The following is a 20184-nucleotide window of genomic DNA, read 5'->3' as shown; positions in this document are numbered from 1 at the left end:
CACTTGTATGCGGTTATATGACCAGCAGCTATATAATTTTGAAAATAAGACACACAATTTAACTGATTTTCCGTAATCTATGAACGCTTAGATATTTAATCTCCACGCATAAAAGCAAGCAGAAAAAAATATTTTGTATGTCTGGGATTAAGAAAAACCTCAGAACTAACAGAGAGCACTCAGACTATACACACGACAGGGTGACCACGGCAAGGTGTGAAAATTGACCACCTGTGTATATGTCTGGCAGTCGCTGAAAAGATTCTTTTGTATGTCTGGGATCAAGAAAACCCTCAGAACTAACAGACAGCGCTCAGAATATATACACGACAGAGTGACCGTGGCAAGGTGTGAAAATTGACCACCTGTGTATATGTCTTGCAGCCTCAGAATAAACAAATATAAATGGCCGGGAAATACAATGTGAAACAAAAGTGTTTGATTTTATTATGAAAACAAAATTAGTGTTTATGGCCGGGATAAAAATATCTTCAGTTTATAATTATAAATATTTAACACGGTTCAATTAAAGAGTTGATCGCTCAAAATTTAGAATCATTAAATAGATGTTTATCAATTACATAAAGTGGTTAAAATCTTTATATTTTTTTTTTTTACTATGGATTGTTCTATATAATTATACAATGTAACACTGTAGTATCGAATGGATTGGCGCACGGGGATGGGATATATAGCAATTCTGCAATTTCTACATTCAATTATTTATGTGCTGAATTGTGTTAATCAGCTAAAATAAAACTTAGAACAAGAACAAACAGAAAAAATATGCATTGAAATAAATAAGCAGATTATAAGAAGAATAATCAAATCTAATTTTTGTGGTTGTAAAAAAGAAGTTACTGTTGATAAAACTTTAGTTAGATCTTACATATTTCTTTTTAAAAAATGCCCGGTAATTGTTTACCGATAAGTTTAAATAAATATAATTTGCATGTTACAGTAATTAAAATTAATCTCTTAAAAATCCCCTGCCTGTAATTCTCAGTAATTATCAGCAATTCTCAGTACCAACAGTAAATCTCAGTAAATATCAGTAATTATCAGAGCTCACAGCAAAAGCATCAGTAAATATCAGTAAATATCAGAACCAACAGCAATTATCAGTAACAGCAGTAAATATCAGCAATTCTCAGCACTAACAGTACAATATCAGTAAATATCAGAAACTATCAGTAAAAAATGGCACTTTCAGTACTTTTTAGAGCCAGTAGTGTGTGTTAATCATGATATTTTCTTTATTATAATTTTGTTATTATAGTTTTTTTATTAGTCCAAATATATAATACAGTACCACGCAACTATTTAAATAGTAAGATAAAATTCGGAATGTACTTATCGTGGTATATAATTGTACTACATGTATTCATACATTTTTCCCTATCTTTTAACATAACTACTAAGTATTCAAAATAAATTGATACATTTCATATATATGGATCTTTGATACATCTGTAAACTTTATTACTTCTGTATTTTCCTACATATGTTTTTGTGTGGCAAATGTTTATTGTGAAATTGTGTTTTGATATTGAGTGCATACTGTTTACATGCTGATAAGTCATTAAAGTAAGAAAGTTATATATTATACTTATGGGTATATCCTGTTCCAATTGCTCATTTTGAAGGGAACGTCTGTTTAAATTTAGAAAGTATGGTCACAAATAACTGTCACAATCTTGTATGATTGTTTTTAGAGAATTGTTATTTGAAATTCAATTGTTATAGTGTCTTTTTTTTATTTTCAGTTTTCTTATCATTTGGGCACAACCTTGATAATGTAAATCATCATTACTTTAATGCCTTTGGATTTTTACTAGCGGTGTAAACATTCTCCGGATTAAAGACTGCATATTGGTTATTGTCACATTTAGTGTCCAAACTGTTTGCCATAGTTTTTACCTGTATATATATTTTAATCAACATCAGGTGTCCATAGATTTATTTTGAGTACCTAAAACTCACTCAACTGATTAGGCATTTAAAATACCCGTGCGAGTGTTGTCAGTTTGGGCGTAGCAGGCACTTGAGAAGCACATGCTGTCCTGTAATAGAGTTTGTTCTACAAAATATTTACATCTGAGCATATTTTTACCAGGTTCTTCTCACTTCTGAGGTAAGAGAGTTTTATTTTAAAGTTTTTTTTTATTGTTAATTTCAGTTGCAATGACAGCCAAGTTCCTTTTTTGTGTTTTTGTTCATTTGTTCCATAAAGTTGTTTTAAACTTAACATATTGTTTAAGTACATAACAACTGGTAATGTTTATAAAGTATACAAAGTAACTGTAAAGTTACAATGCTCCGTAAATATTGTAAAAAGTGTGTATAGTAATTGCGTGAATTCAGTGTATAAGTAAACATGTTATTTGTATAATGTATATAGTATGTGTAAATTACAAGTGTAAAAATATATAAATAAAACAAGAGTAAAAGTATGCATGTATAATATAAGTAAATATATGTAAAATATGTGTGTAAAGTAATTTTATATGTATGTGGAAAAACGTGCATAGAATATAACCCCAATGTATGGTATATACAGTTATGAAGTGTATACTATTATTAGATCCCAGTATTGCAGTATTCAGTATTCAAGGAACTCAGCCTTTAGAAAAATGGAACCACCATAAACAATCAACATTGAACTATTCAACAGTCAAGATTCACCAACTTTGGCCTGTCTTACACGGATACACGGACGGATGGTTTTTTGAGCCCGCCGAGGCCGCCATTACGGACCAGCTAATAAGTGACATTCAAAAAACTTAAATATATTTCTTTGTAAAACTTAAATTACAAGATAAACAAATGTATTGAACAGTATTAAAATGTACTTAATTATTCAACTAGTTATTCTTTCTGACAGTTATGTAAACTTCGGGCTTGGGATTATTAATACTTGAACATGAGTTTTGTTCTCATTTACAGTTTCGAGGACATAAAACCCACTCCTTTTTTATATTAAACGTCAATTGATTTACAAATGTGAATCGTATAGTGAGACTTTCAAAATATTGTGAACTAATTCAAAATTGAATTTTAATGACAAAGATATGCAATATTGAAGGGTTTGTGTACTTTTGGTCACCCTTTAGTTTCCTTTCTCACATTTTAGTAGAATGTTAGACACAGGCATATTTGGGGGGGGGGGGTCTTAAGTTAGTCCGAATAGTAACGTATTCGTTGTCCGATGTCTTGTGTGATAACCTTTCCTTTAAAAGACCGTGGAAGGATTTTTTTTCAAAAGTATGCTGAACGCAGATTTAATTTAAGTTTTTTAAAGTAATTTGTTTTAAAACAGAGTTAAATCCTAAAGATGGATTAATGTTATCATCATCATGTTCAGATTGTTTTACCGTTGCATCCCAGTTGACAAAGTTTGAAAGAAAACAAAAAGTGTTGGCAATCAAAAATATCTATCTTTCGATGATCTGTTTAAATGTTTTACAAATGTGAGCAATGTTTGAACAACGAACAAAAAACTATATCCTCTCGTCTATGATAAAGTTTATTAGTTTTCGTTAATCGAATGTGTGAACACCATTGCAAACACTCTATATGTGTTTAATAACACTATATAACTGTGGGAGTTATATTCAGTGATTTTGAATTAAAGATTGTACGAGCTTTAATTAAAAGTACACGAAATGGTGATTGTATGTATATATCATTTCTACATTACACAGGTGTCGCTTTCAGCCGTATTTTCTTTAGGCGATGGTTACTCCGCCATCTATAGGAATAGCTGTCCCAGTCATATTCTGACCTGCTGGGGAACAAAGGAACACCACTAAGTCAGCTATCTAAATAGGAAAAAATACCGATCTTTCAGCAATGCAACTTCAATGTTGGTGTGTTATCAACAATATTCTTTTCAAGATTGATTTGACAATACCTACCATATTGAACATAATAATGAATATAGAAAGTCAAAACCTAATTCTTCTTAAAAATTAAGGTATTTCCGCCTAATAACTTAGTTTATGGTTTATGATTCAAACGATTTCCCTTCGACTAAATCTTGTTGTAAGTTGTAAGTTGTAAGTGATTTTATTGAAATTAAAAAACAATTTAGGGCAATTGAAAGACCCCCCCCCCCTCAATGTGAACTAACGACATTAGGCACGTTTCAACATCTCTATTCTTCATTTAAAAAATCAATCAGTAAACATGTTATTAAAAGAAAAGAACATAAAAACAAAAGAAAAACTGTTAATGGTTCTAGCAACAGGAAGGTGAGAAATAAGGAAAAAAAACTGCAGCGATTGTTTTACTAAATTTGAGGGGGGGTGGGGGTGATACATTGTTAAAGAGCAATGTTTGTGGGGAGTTTTGTTGTTTTGTTTTGTTTTTGTTGTTGTTGTTTTTTTCTTTGCTTTTTTTTTTTGGTTTTTTGGTTTTTTGGGGGTTTTGTTTGTTTTTATTATTAAGAATTAAGTGAAGAACTGTTGCAGATAATTATGAATTAAATTGATTAATTGATTGATTGTTTCTTTTGTTTAATTAATCATTTTTTTCTCAATATTGAAATGGTTTATAATTGGGAAAGTCCTTAGGGTCTTCAAAATGCAATAGCTATATAGTGATGTAGTGTCCTCAGTGAAAGAAAACGGGTTTTTAAACATCGTTCAAGATTTCCCATCCTAATGTCAAGTAAATAAAAAAGGTTGACATGTTACCAATCAGACCTGTCTTAAGCGTTAAAGATTTATATTTAAACCACAAACTAAACTTTTTGTGTATAAAACAATTTGAAACTTTTAATTTAAAATAGATATGCGTTTCTATATATTTTAGACACAGATTTTTATCAAAAGAATAAAAAAGTGGTTTTTAAATGGCAATGACAACATTCTTAAAAGATCATTTTCTTAATGTGTCTATAATTTTGTTCTTGTGATTTAGAAAACCTCGTGATTGTAAGTGCGTAAGTACTATATTTACCTGTTCAGGTGTAGTAAACTGTTTTGTTGGGTGTGACTGTCTAGCCGCCTCCTTTGAAAACACAAAAAATAATAAACTTTAAAAATAAAAAAAAAACTCTAATTAAGCAAAGAGGAAACTTTTATAATTACAGTTAGTATTGTAATTACTAATTGTATGGGCGAAGTCAAGATAATGAGCATTCAATAATTAAATTTTACAGAACATAATTTTATTACTGTTGTGCATAAATGGAATTGTACATTTACGTCTTGCAAAATGTTTGCTGTCATTTATCTGCATAATGAATTTAGCGAATATGATTATCTAACTATCAGTTTTGTAAAATTAAAAAGATTGTCTCAGAGAAAAACATGCAAAATCTTTTTATTTTAAATAGTTCAGAAAGGTTCATAGACTTTTTCATTTGGCTTTGTATATTAAAGATCGATGATGTTTCAAGGTTTAAAACACATTTAAACATTTCGTCCATTGTTTTTATTCTTAGTGACAACAATATATTTTTAAACATATAATTGGAAATTAAGGGACGCTGGTACATGTAATAAAAAAAATGCAGGGCTATCTTTCATCATTACAAAAAGATTGTTGCATTATAACTTAATTATATCTTTTGCATCTATGTAAAAGATGATTAATATTAATTTTTTACATTGATTGTATTTTTTTAAAATTTATAATTAAGGTCAAGATCTAGCAAATGATTTTAGAGTGTCTTTTTGGTGCTAGAACCATTATGACGTCATAATCAATTTAATGAATCTTTTCCTGTATTTTATGGCTTTAAAGGAATTATGTGAAAAATAAACAATATTTTGACATTCTATATTTAATCACGGGAAAACTAATCCCTGTACCTATACTCAATTTGACATCTTTTTAGAGAGAAGGTCAAGAGCTTGTTTGATGCTATTTTTGGAGAGACTGTAGGCATTCCAGATATATTTCATTAGTCAAAAATGGACAAAACTCCGAGATTCCTTACTTTTACCCTTCATATAAGGTAGAAAATGGTTGTTTAAAACATTATTTTCCATAGTGTTTACCAACATTTTAAGCCCCAGTACACCCTACGAAACAAGGATATTGTTATGAAGCATCATTAAAAGAATTTATATCTTGAATTTCCTAAACCTGTAGACACCTTTCATTTACTAGATCTTGACCTTAAGCTTTATAGCCCACAAAACATATACAATGGGGCACAATTTCAATTTTATGACTTTTTTTTTTCTTAGTCTAAAGGAAGATCAGTTGTATTGATTACATGTTTATTAAGTATTTACATGTTCTTTAAAAAACAAAAAAAAAAAAAAAAAAAACAATTAAGAATTTGAATTCATTTTAGATGTGTCATTTACCCCCCCCCCCCCCCCAAAAAAAAATAATAAAACAGTGTAATTACATTTTTCATTTGGAGTCCGTATAGTGCTTCTTTTAGTAACAGACCCATGCACTTATACCTTTATCATGAGAGAAAAGTTACTTTGTATGAATTCTATACATATATATACCACGTATAGCTTACAAAAGCTTCTGGACCATTTTCATTTTTTTCTCTCAGACACGCTCATCATATCGATTTTTTGAGATCGTATGAAACAACAAAAAACCCGCAATATTCGTGTGCCCAAAGACCTATATGTAAAATATTTTGATGCAAGTTACTCTAAAAATGTACCTTTGTTTCCTCGAAGCTCTTTCCAGTAGCTGTCTGTAGGTGTTCCAGAAAAGATGTTATAACTACAGATGCAATAAAATTCATAATGTATTAGAAACCAGAACTTGAAACATATGTGGTATTGTATGCCTACATATGTAGTTTAAGAAACTTGCTTAAAGGTAGATTAAAAATTAAAACGTGATACATTGTACAATGTATGTCTAACGTATCACATACGCTCACTAATAAACGGTGTTTTAAAGGATAAATACCCATCCGACCAAAACACGGAACATTTACTGACATACTGAAAAAATAAAGCATGTTTGTAATATGCATGTGTTCGTTTTCAAATGCAAAAGTTGATTTGTGATGTGATTTCTATTTTAAATGAATGATTGGAAAGGTATATCTATTATCATTAAAAAAATCAACAAAAAATCAACACAAGATCAGGTCTAATATTTCAAATTGTGTGGGCACATTGTATTACATGTACTGTTAGAAAGTAGAATCATTAAGGATGAATTGTAGCTATCGACAAACATTTGATACACCAAAGAATCAAGTTACCTTACTATGATTGCAAAAAAAAAGAAACTGACTTTTGATCACGTTAAACAAACTGTGAATGGTGTAATGCATTTACATGGTGTATCCACAACCGTAGGACAGATGGCGTTACATGTCACGCCTTTATCTGCACACTCTAGAGCAACTGCCTGTAAACATAAAAGAATAGTGTGATATCATAATCATTCGTAGTGGCTTAATTTTCGTGGTATTCGTGGGTATCCCTCTCCCACGTATTTACATCCTCAATGAAAACAAATTTAGAAGGAGTTATCATCGTAACTGAAACTAAAGAACGACGCATCCACGAATTGCATCCCCACAAATAAGCATAAAATACCCACAATCAACGAACATTGGCCCCCAAGAATTTAAATGAATCCGCAATATGCGCTCAATACATATATTTATTATTTCTTTGGAAAACATATATATGGCAATAAATAACGGATAACTATTAATGGGTTCCTATTTTTGATTGACTAAGAACGTACAAATGCATAGCAGATATATTTGCATGCCACCATTTTTTGCTAAATCAGGCCAGACTGCTCCTCTGTGTTATAGATTATATTAATCTGAACTATTGATGCGTTTTATACAAACAGTTTTAAAGATGTTGAAATATGTTCTATTAAAAGTTTAATAATGGCCAAAGTCTAATATTGCCGTTGGTTTCATATAGACGTGATAGGAAAAGGCGTTTATACACTTGTCTTTATGATAAATCCATAGCAAGTATTAGAACAACACGATAAGGATGTGAATACATAAGGTCTTTTTTAAACTTAAAGTACATCAAGTAATAGATGTTGAAACCATAAATAAAGTATTCTCTTGGAGAGAAATGACATTTTCCTTTACCAAAAGAATAATTGAAAACTTCTGATATAAAATAATAATTTTTTGGTAAATCATTTCCCCTATATTGAATAATCTTTTAATTGTTTATCAACGTTTTAACTAAGATTTATGTTCGCTAGTGCGAATGTCTTCGAATTTATTTTTCTCTCTTCCTTAAACATATTCTTCATTGGTCATGAAAACCGAAATTTTTCACGAACAATGCTAAGTAGAACAGATATCTTGAATGTATTTTTCGGGGTAAACTAGTTAACGATTTATACTCACTTGTAAAAAATGATAAAAAAAAAAAAAACAATTCTACTCTCTGAAACTAATGATTTCCTAACATTTTAATATAGTTCATTTGTTTATTTTTATTTTTTTTTTTTTTTTTGATTTCTAAAATCAGACAAGAATGTTTCCCTTGGAAGGTTAACAATGTTATTACATACACGATTAAAGAAGCTGTTAGGAAATATTGAAGGAACAGGCTGGGGATTTTTCAAACAAAATTTTCTAAATCAAAAACTCCATTAAAAGAAACATAATAAAACAACTCATAAAGAGGCTATTAGAAAATGTTTAGAAAGAAGTAAAGTTTTACCCTCGTGAGTCCAATAAGACCAGTCTTAGAGGCAATATAACTTGAGATACTTCCTGTTGCCTTTATTCCCAGAATAGAAGAAATGTTTATAATTCTTCCCCAACCTAAAATTAAAAAAATACAGCAAAAAAGGGAAAAATATTATTTATATACTATAAAATAAAAACTGCCTTTTATTTTTGATAAATAGAAATAAAATCGTCTTTTCGGTACATTAATGCACAATGTATTAGAAGCCGAACACCAACAAGACGAATTTTGTTTCCATTGTTGCATATATTATATGTTAAGTAGTTACTTTAATTTCTTGTTGCACGGTCAGAACATAACCTGGGGCAATTTTTCGCTCATTTTTAATAATATCCTACTTTCACCCAATTTAAATGCAAGAGTAACGCAATTTGTCTCTAAATATAATACAATCCATTTTATTATGCCAGCTTGAAAAAATAAACATAGAATACATATATTTTTGTTATTTAATTTTACCTTTATCTTTCATTAAGCCAATAACCAGTTTTATCAATACGAATGGTGCAGTCAAATTGACGCCTATATCTTCATCCCAAACATCATCAGACAAATCTTCAATCTTGTTGATTGATAATCGACCTGTAGAATGATAACTGAATGATTTGGTAAATTATTTTTGGCTGGCTGGAAGGATGAATCAAAGGATGAATGGATGATTAAAAGGATAGGTAAAAGATGGATAGGTAAATAAATAAATGAGGGATTGATAGATGGATGGATGGATGGATGAATATATACCAGCTGCATTAACTAAAATGTCAACATCTCCAGACTTCAGATCTTGGAAAACCTTATGGATGTCTTCTTTGTTTAAAAGGTCGCATTGGAAGTATTTAACATCTCGTTTACTTCTGTGGAAAAAATGGGAAAATATAACCCACAGAAATGTTTTTTAATTGCTTATAGAGTATAATGATATGTTGGCATTCCGTCTTATAATCATTCGCTTATGATTAGGAAAACAAAATCTTAACTTTTAAGGTAGCCCATCCATAACTATCATATTTTATATCTAATACATTGCAATTTTGATCACTAAATTCTTAGCGTGATTTTAAGAAGTGTATCAAATAACAAAGATTCACCTTTGAAGTCTTTAAAAAAAATCAATATTTATAATTTTATCATATGTTGAAGTTAACATTGAAGTCTATGGGAAAAATGCATATAAAGATATATTTCTTAAGTACAAGTAATTTTCTCACATTTCTCTTGGTAAAAAGTTGCAAAAGCGTCCCTCTCTTCGAATATGCTAAAAACTTTCATATTTTACCATAAATATTTTCAGAAATTGATTTTTTTTTTAATTTTCCCAAAGGGCAGATAACTCTTTTAAAAAGTTTTAAGTGCAAAAAGTTCATTTAATTGACTATATACATACACCCGAGTTTGGTTTATGTCAGCCTCATAACAGCTTTAAAATAAGTATTTGATGTAGTATAGATCAATCAAAAGCGTTTAATTTGCCTTAGTTATGGATGGACTACCTTAAAGCAGAAAACCAAGCACGTTTAATCTGTCTATGTTTAAACATTTCAAAATAAAATTGCTTTACTCTGCTTTTATTTCATCGATAGACATCCGTACAATATCATGTTTCACTTTGTCTACCCCAATGACGTCACATCCGGCATTCGCTAAAGATGTAGCAATCACCGATCCAATGGCGCCAGCAAAGCCCGTCACAAGTGCTGTTCTGCCTTGAAGTTCCATTTCAACCTGGTCTTGCAAACGTTTTTCAAGGGGTAATATATTGATTAAGATTATTTCAACTGTAACTCAATGTAACAAAGATTTGATTTGATTTTGTTGGGTTTTCTTTTTCTCTTGTTTATATCTTGTTTGTGCAAATGATTCCATGAAATGTCATACTGATTTAAAAGATTAATCGAAACAGATTTAATTCGCAATAGGTGCACCTAATTAATCATTTCCTACTTAAGATGCATGTATATTAGAATCTTAAAATATATTCTGTGTCGTACGTGATCGTTCGTGTATCGTCCGTGATCGTTCGTGTATCATAATTGTGTGTGTCGTTCGTCAACAATAACGTTGCTACCAGTGTACTGGCAAAGGGGTTTTATTGTCACAAATAAACTTTTTTTTAATTATGCACATTCAAAAACTGAATAAATGCTATTCAGTCTTCATGATAGCTTCGATATGACTCAAATGTAACTGAATCTATAAATCTGACATCAATCTATTCGCCTTTCCAGATTAAAGCAAAAAGTAAAATTGAGTTGTTGACTAAGGGGTATAGGTATTAAAAAATCCCTCTTTTGATAGATATTTGGTGTTTTCATCCTGATGGGGAAAGGTAGTTTAGAATGCAATTTTCGTTATAATCTCATTGTCCCTCTTCTTTGCCCTAGATAGCATCACAAATCAAATTCATTTACTATTTGTTTTTGTTCTTCGAAACGTTAGAATCGCTGGGTCTAAAATGTGCATGTACAATAGAAGTACTTGCAAACTTTATTTGTGGTAAACCCCTTTTCAATATCGAACGTCTAAAAATAGGCCAGAACAATAATTTATCAACTACAGTATTGATTATGTGTCTTCATAATATGCAATGTTTTGAGGTGTTAGAGCCTTAACCTACAAGCAATAAGATAATGGATCAAGTTTGAGCTGATTTAGCGACTGAAAAATCAAAAAATTATCTTGACAAGTCAACATTATCACGTAACGATACAACAGAATCTAAAGTAGAGTGTAGCTGACATTTGACTTAAAGATAATAGCAATGCATTGAAAAGCAAAGGTAAATGTAACTGGCTTACCTGGGGATTAAGAAACGAATGTGTTTAACTAGTAAATGTTCTATTTGTCACTGAACCCATACAGCCTTGACCGAATTGAACAGAACGAGACAATAAATGCATGCTCTGATTCCGAAGTTAGACATTATCGCTATACCTGTTACGTAACTTGTATAACGTATCCTGTTTATAACAAATAGAAGGCGCGTTTAAAGGGACATGGGGACAATTTTAGTCAAAAATTATGTTTTTGATTTTAATGTTTTTAATGGTTCATTTTTAATTGGCAACCAAAATTTGAGTGCCATTTGTTGAGATATAAGCGAGTTTCAGAGCTTACAATTCCTCGCTATGTAAACAAAGCTTTTGTTTACATTTTGAAAGTTGAAGTGGAAATTCCAGTTTTAGACCTAAAATGAATGAGTTTATGGTAGGAACTGTTTATTTATGCTTAAAAAGAATAAGAATATAGACAAATCATCTTGAAAAAGATTTTTTACTGGTATATTGAACCTATGTAAACAAAAACAGGGCACGAGCCTTGTTTACATGACGAAGAATTGTGAGCCCTGTATCTTGCTTAAAACTCATCGACGGGCACCCAAATTTCATTTGATCATTAGAATTGCATTCATAGAGTATTGCAAATGATAAAAACAGAAAAATAAAACTTCACCAAAATCGTGACCATGCCCCTTTAAGGGTTTATTAGATAACGAAATACCAATACACTTATCTGTAAGCGTTAGTGGAAATAGAAAACTTTATCTCACGGCCTGATGACACAAACGAAACACCGACACACTAATCTGTGAACGTTTGATTAAAGAATAGCTAAAATGATCATCTGTTTTTATTTAAAACTTGAATATAATCCGCTCAAATTCTCATATTTTCTTGTCTCTTGTTAAATTCGGTATGTTGATACATCAGTGCAGTGATCAACCCCTTAAATTCAGCAGTTCTCTCTTAAATACGCTTTTATAATTCCAACCTAGATGTTAACAGTAAAAACCCGCAAGATCACGAAGACATACGGAAATAAGTTAAAACTCCTATCTGAAATTATGTTACACCTAGATGTGATACGGATAACACTTGACAAAAAATGATAAAAAAAAACCAGAAAACGTTTATATCATTTGGAAAAAGTTGTGTAAGTCTACATACATACATTTATATGCAGCAAAAACCTGAAGCACTTTTAAAATTTTATTTTTTGGCATTCATTGTAAATATAAGCATTCAAATCTAAAGCGCAAGTAGCAGGTATATAAAATGCAAGTTGAAATATGAGCCAAATCTTACAATGCATAAAATGAATCTGCTTGTGCCAGTTACCCAATTGTCCTTTCTGATATATTTCATTTATCAAATAAAATATACAACATGATTACTTTAAAGTAGTCATGTTGTATATTTTATTTGATAAAATGAAATATATCAGAAAGGACACAACTCAGATGTCTTTAAACGTGCTGGGGAAAAATACCCCTCAATATTTGTTGTGTTACGTTTATATTTACAAAGGTCCATTTAATTGTACCTTATGACTGTTATATTCATTATTCATATACCTGTCTAAAACCGTACAGTGTGACTGTTAAACGATGTCTCACATACATTTCTAAACATTAATATTTCGACTAGAATATATATACACACTGAATATTAATTTCTGTATGCCGTCGGTCCAATAACATCGATAATATCTGGTTGAGAAGAAAACAAATATCCCATTGCATTAACGTGCAGTATTAAAAACATCTGTAGAACGGTATAGGACAAACAATATGTATAAGTACAAATTAACATTCAATAGAAAAATGTGTGAAAATTTAAATTATTATTCAATGGCTAAAATGTGGGACGTTAAATGCACACCGTCCAAACAATACACCGTGACCATTTTTTTGGTCTGAAAAACCGAGATTAAATCAGTAAATGCAAACCGAGCAACCTCTGCATTTATTCTGTTCAGTAAATTGGACTAAAATTTACTTAAATATCACTTAACTATTACAAAAGCTTTGTTTACGCACAATAATTGATTGTTCGAAATTATTATCAGTATTCTACATCACTATATATATATATATATATATATATATATATATATATATATATATAAATATATATATATATATATATATATATATATATATATATATATATATATATATATATATATATATATATTAAAAACTCGGCGAATACATTTTACAATTGTATGGCATAGAGGTAAACAAACAAAAACAAAAACAGAAAAAAAACAACAACAAAAAAACCACACAAACAAAAATTCTTGCTCTTCTTTTGTTTTCACACAAAGTACCTACATACTTCCATCTTTTATTTTAATCAAAAATCGTACATAGAAAATTCATTTTATGTTCGTCTAGGTGGTTGGAAGTTTTTCATATTCACACTTTTCTTTACAACTGTTGGATGTCTCTGTGGCGCAGTAATAGATGCGACCCTCAAGCTCGTATGTGCATGTCTCTGCTTCTGATGTATTCTCACTAAAAGAGGATCCGTCTTGCGAGTGCTTTATTTCATTTCCTTTATAAAACACTATCGAAAAAGTAGAAAAAAAACCAGTCTGAATATTTGAAACAAATCAGCACAAATATTTTGAGTCATTTTGACAGCTTCCGCAATTATACGCACTTTTTTCTCGTTTTCATTACAATATTTACTATAATAACCACCAAATTAAAAAACGTATATGTTACCGGAAAGATACGCGCTATCGTCAGGAGTGTCAATGGTTTCGTAGTCGCCCTCAATAACTCCACGACCGGGGATCAGTGTGTATCTCTGAAAGGATTGTGCCCCGTTTTGCATTGGTACTGTCTCCTGTTCCGATGAAATAACAGGCGTCTTCCGATTGTGATGTCCTTGTCTCCTTTTGTATTTCCTTCCTTTATTTTGACAATTTTTATCATTGAAAGGTCAGTTTTAGAGAGAGAGAGAGAGAGAGAGAGAGAGAGAGAGAGAGAGAGAGAGAGAGAGAGAGAGAGAGAGAAAGAGAGAGAGAGAGAGAAATGAATGGATGTATGAATATGTAACCATTTTTTTGACTTATTTATTATAAAAACTATGATTTGGAGAAAAGAATTCAGTAATATTCTATATAGCATGTAACTTTCATTATCTGTACTTCTTAAAGCACAATATCATTTTAAATGCATCCTATTAACAAATATTTTATTTTTGTTTCGATGTTCAATGAAGTCTAAGCTTGCAATATTTATTTTACCGATGTAGCAGAGAGTGGATATGAAGCAGAACAATAATATGGTTCCTCCAAGAGCAAAGGTAACAAGTGTCAACAACGGCAAAGTCGATAAGTAGGCCATTAAACCGGAACTTGTAGACTCTGGAATAGACAACATTATCAAAACACAGCATAAAACTCTTTATAAAACATCAAAACAATATTAAGCAATCCGTCTGATAAAAAACGGTTTTGAAATGTTAATGACATATAAATTTATTAGATTCAGTCAAAAATATAGTATTTACAAGTGGACGTGTCGTTGTTTTTAAAATTAAACACGTTTATTTCCTGTTTTGATAATTGAATATGTCGATATCTAAATTGGGCACTTAAAATTATGTTCAATATCAAAATAAAATGTACTTGACCGTTTATTTCTATTTGTTTACATCCTATATTTATTGTTATCATTGTAAAGTAATTGTATAATATGTTTAAAGAGGCATTATTCGTTCAATTATAAAAATTATGGATATCCTTACAAGTGTAGGCTTACAATCCATAAAATAAGAGAATCATTTTTAATCATCAGTAACATAAAATGGGAATATATACAATGTGTATATATATATATATATATATATATATATATATATATATATATATATATATATACTTAGGTTTACCTTTGTTTTCTATTATAATAGTTAGAATTTCTTCCCCTTCGACAAAGAGTTTATAATATCCAAAGGAGGATTTATTAATGATATGAATCTCAGAGTGAATCCAAAACTGGTATGGTTTGTCCCCTTGGCTAATGGTTGAGGCAGTGTCGAGTTGAAATTGTTCCCTCCTGGGTCCAAACCAAATGGCGTCTTTTGGCGTTGGGTACGAGATCAACGGAACTTTTAAAACAACATACCCATCGATGTTTTCTTGATAATGCAGAGAGAACGTTGTATTAACGTCTAACCTTGGAGAGCCTTGAAAAAATAATTCCTCAAAAAAATAAAACTGTATTTTCGTTACGGTCAAAATGTATTTACAAGTTGTCAAGTTATATGAAAGATACCGAGCACACATTGTTTGAAAACGTTTGTTTTAGAAGTACAGGATATATTTAAAGCAATTCCTTTCTTTCTTTCTTTTGTTCTCACTTTTTTTCCTTTCTTACTGATTTGTTATAAACATACATAAGCAATGTCCACTGTATTTTTATACCAATATTGAACCATATATTCAGTGTTTAACATATTATCAAAACAAAGTCGTTGCTTTTGTTTACATGCATCTTGCTTAGAATTTTACGACTTTCCTATGCATGAAACGGGGATAACGATTTTGTATGCCAAACTGCCAAGAAGATGAAGTATTACTTACATTCTACCAACAGACGAATTGAACTTGAGGTATGATTGAGTTGGTCATTATAAGCATCACAAGTATACTCTTTCGTGTGTTCACACTTCAGTTTATGATAACTATACATAGATTCAGTTTTTGTCCCTGGTAACCATGAATTGTCTCCTTTCTCATCATTACCGGTTATATAAACCTTGGGCTTGGGATTGCCTGCACACGAACATTGAATTACAGCAGTCGCTCCCTCCTCGGCTTGTATGATATTTTCTGTGATTATGTTCCCGTTTATGATTCCGAGAATGGTCGGTTTAGCAAGATCTTTAAGTAAAATCAAATGCTTCATTGATTCAGAGAAAATTGAGATATATTTAATTATTTATCACAAAGTTTTGGTTGGATGGAAGTTTTTCAGGTCACAAAGTTTTTAATTAAACGATTGATGTAAGGAATCTGGTTTGTGTCAAATAACAATACAATGTATACATGAAAAAAGAAAACGTTTCTTATGGCTATTATTTTTGTTAAATTATCGTATTTGTCTTATTTAACACAGTAACAATATTTTACCAATTCACTCCAATTTTTGACCTTTAAAATGAGGTCAAATTATTTAAGATACAACCGTAACGTCAGGCGGATTGATATGTTTTTGACGTTAGTCTAACATGACGTAGGCAACATGCTTTATACGATATAAGATATTTTTTTAGCCAATCAGAAAGCACTTTACAACCAAAATTGAATTATAACACTCTTACATTGCACATCTATGTTAATTTCCGTTGAGACTGTATTTGAACCACGATTGTTTTTGTAATCACCAATTGCCACACACTGGTATTTCAGAGGTTCCGTGCTATTAACAGTCTGTCTTGGTAAATTTGCTGTTGTTATAACTTCGTCGATTGTCCCGTCCAAATCCACTTTTCTCCATTGGAATGTACAAGGCGGATTGCAGTCTGCCATGCAGGATACAGGTCCAAAGCTTGCACCATTATGCAACTTTACACTTGTGTTGAAATCGGGAGTCATCGTCACAGCTTCCGGACCATCTGTATACATTAATAATGTACAAGATTTTAAATGAAATAAACCAATTTTTAAAAACCAAATGATTTATGGAGTAAAAGTGCATTTTCAAGAATATACTTTTTTGACATATGAAAGTGATTAATGACTTTTTGTCCCGGTGTTTGTACATGAATTATTTACTTACATAGAGGTTGCATGTAAGCAAAGTCACTAATTGATGTCAACTGCTCTCTAGCCTGGCATTGGACATACGTATAGGAAGTAACGTTCATGGTCAGTGTCTGGCTATCAGACTGGGCGACTGTATTGTTCACCACCCACGTATAAACGATGGCGGGAAATGTTTTAAAGTAAAGTGGCCTCGACCGCGATATGCTATGACATTTGAGTATTGTTGATTGACCAATAGGTACATTTCGTATTCCTGTGATTTTTGGATTTTCTGGCAAAGCTGAAAATTAAACTGCAATAAATGTAAATGTTGAAACGAAAATAAAATTTAAAAACAAATGAGTATTGTATACACAGACCACAATAATCATAAATCCAATCCAAGTATTGTAGAATAATTTCAAAGCAAAAAACAAAGTGTTCACTAATTGTTCAAAAATATGTTAAAATGTTATAATAGTTTCATTAATATTAGTGGTCAATGTACTTCCTGGTTCTAGTTAAAAGATTGGTTTGAAAAATATGTATATTCCCGACAAATTATCATAGAAGAACGTTTTAGGTATTGCACTTCAGGGCACCTTTCATTTTCCGGATGCGCTGGACTTCACAGTAATTCGTGTATAAAAATATGTTTAGTTTTATATAATGATTTACAGACAGAAATATAGACATAAATAAGGACTGAGAATAAAAAAAAGTGTTTTAATACATTATTTTTAAAAAAAGCATATAGTTAGCTGATGGTTACTTTTTTCCAACCATATATCTGGAATTTAATCTTAAAACCCGCCAGTTTTTGTTGTCTCCATGCAATTTGAACCTTTCACTCTTTTCCCCAACTTTTGTCGACCCCCCCCCCCCCCTTTTAATGTGCTTGCATGACTAAAAAAATGAAAGTTGAAATTGTTGACATTTTGTTTAACTTTGCCAACACATATCGGAGTAAGTATACTTTTATTAAACACAAATATTTTTTGATATAAAATAATAAAGGCACCTGTGCTTAATCTTTTATATATGTAATAAGACAAAGTACAAAGTTTATTATCATTACCATTGACTACAAGCACGACTCCATGGTTTGTTCTAAAAGATTGAACATCGTATCCTAATGCGTAGTAGCCCGCATCAGTCGCTGCAACATTTGATAAGACAAATGTAAACAACCTGGATGAGGTTGCTAAATCTTCTGCAGACACAGCGTAACGAAGTATGCTAGCACCAGAATCTGTCAGCTGAAACAACGTTTTAGCTTTGGTTGGGATTGGTATGTACAAAGTCACGTTGCTTCCTTCTGTCACTTCTAACACTGATTCTGAATTTTGAAAATATCAAAATAGTGTCTTTGGTATACGTATTTCTGATTAAATTATAATTTTACAATGTCATTTTTCTACGTTTCAAGTTAAGCTGATAGAGGTATTTTCAATAACGAAGAAAATGACATGAAAACACTTACGATGAAAAGTCATCCTACTTTCGACGTATGTATAGCGAATCGTGGCACGAACAAGAACCTTGACAATATTGTAGTTAAGGATATCTTTAAGGACGAATTTATTATCATAAACTCTCGTGAATCCCAAGTGACGTCCGTCACACGTCACGCTTACGTCATGATATTTAGACGCATGTGACCATGTGAACATCATATCTCCATTCATAAAATGGGATTTTATCTCAAATGATTGTCCTGTAAAAGTTTTAAATTGAATTTAATTTGTATTTTGTTGTTGGTTTTTAGCGGTGTTTTTCCATTATGTTGGAAACGATATTAAAAAAAACCATTTTTTTTCCATTGTTTAATACGTTTACAAATGTATATATAAAATTGTATTTGGTAATTAAAAAACAATTACAAAATTTTACTATTTTGAATTTAGGTCTTTTTAATCTAATAAAGATTAATGTCACCTTTGCAAAAAATATATACAATTTTTTTAAAGAAATCATTAATAAAATAAGTTTGTTTTTCAATTAAACACTGGAACAAAAATAACTGAAATTATGATTATAAACTGAAAAACAAAAGACTGTAATGTAAAAAATTACCTAAAGAGAAGTTATGATAAACACGATCAATTGGAACAGGTTTAGTTCACACCGTTCATTAAAATAGTCTTACTATCAATATATTACATACATGTTTTATCAAATGGCAAGAAGCTATTTAGATATTTAATTTTATAAGAATGGAACAGTCATTCTTTTAAAATGTTGATCTATCGCAGAGGGTATCAACAAAAACAATGAGTAGCAAAGGGATTACTCTCACGGTCAAAATGAAATTGATTATATTGTTGTTAATGATATAGAACAACACTAACCTCTGGATTTAATTGTTTTGTTAACCCAAGAATTAAAACAAATCAAAACGATGTTTAAATAATATTCAAAAGTACAATATATAGCTTAGACTTCTTTGATTCAGTCGAAACTTGATTTATAAAGAAAAATAATTTCAAAGTAGTAAACTTTTTTAACATAGCAATTTTTTTTTTAATAACTCAATATTTTCAACAAATTGAGAGAAGTTTTAAGAATATAAGAAACTACCGTATAAGTATACGCATATTAATTTGATTAAATGCAGTTGCAACTTGTTTTAATACAGATATGATTAATAAGTATTTAACTTTAAAAAAAAAATATCAATAAATATAAAACTTACCTTTTGATCTTTCTAGTAGAACAAGTAATAGAAATACATAAAACGAAGTCGGTTTCATTTTTTCAAATATGTTGATGAACACTGTAAATTCATGTTTTTCCTCTTAACAAATTAACACGCCTACATTTGGCGGTTATTTTTTAGTGATATAAAGTTCTCGGTCATTAAATACGAAACTTTATATAGGTTTTAGTAAAACAAGGAAGCACTTGCTAATTACTGACGCTTGACTGTAATACAATCCGACAAAAATAATCAGGAAATCACAAT

At 30.5% G+C, this 20184-nt stretch overlaps 2 protein-coding genes across 2 annotated transcripts; both read right to left on the bottom strand.

The window, feature by feature from the left end:
- Positions 1-3458: 3458 nt before the first annotated feature.
- LOC105334447 (D-beta-hydroxybutyrate dehydrogenase-like) lies at positions 3459-11623 on the bottom strand. Its single transcript, XM_066088441.1, has 9 exons — positions 11474-11623; positions 10237-10405; positions 9420-9532; positions 9138-9260; positions 8649-8752; positions 7275-7347; positions 6644-6705; positions 4963-5013; positions 3459-3821 (listed from the first exon to the last, which is right to left on the bottom strand). The coding sequence occupies exons 2-9, from the start codon at positions 10392-10394 to the stop codon at positions 3729-3731; spliced, it is 777 nt and encodes a 258-aa protein (XP_065944513.1). The 5' UTR covers positions 10395-10405; positions 11474-11623; the 3' UTR covers positions 3459-3728.
- Positions 11624-13663: 2040 nt separating this feature from the next.
- On the bottom strand, positions 13664-20114 carry LOC117687813 (uncharacterized). Its single transcript, XM_034465018.2, has 10 exons — positions 19915-20114; positions 18703-18936; positions 18298-18558; positions 17254-17520; positions 16796-17089; positions 16056-16355; positions 15362-15658; positions 14715-14834; positions 14188-14376; positions 13664-14026 (listed from the first exon to the last, which is right to left on the bottom strand). Exons 1-10 carry the CDS (start codon positions 19970-19972, stop codon positions 13851-13853), a joined length of 2196 nt encoding a protein of 731 aa, XP_034320909.2. The 5' UTR covers positions 19973-20114; the 3' UTR covers positions 13664-13850.
- Between the last annotated feature and the right edge of the window lie 70 nt (positions 20115-20184).

The sequence above is a fragment of the Magallana gigas genome, chromosome 1, assembly GCF_963853765.1.
Source record: "Magallana gigas chromosome 1, xbMagGiga1.1, whole genome shotgun sequence".
Lineage (NCBI taxonomy): Eukaryota > Metazoa > Mollusca > Bivalvia > Ostreida > Ostreidae > Magallana > Magallana gigas.
The sequence above is the reverse complement of the archived record's forward strand: the minus strand, read 5'-3'. Positions and strand labels throughout refer to the sequence as shown.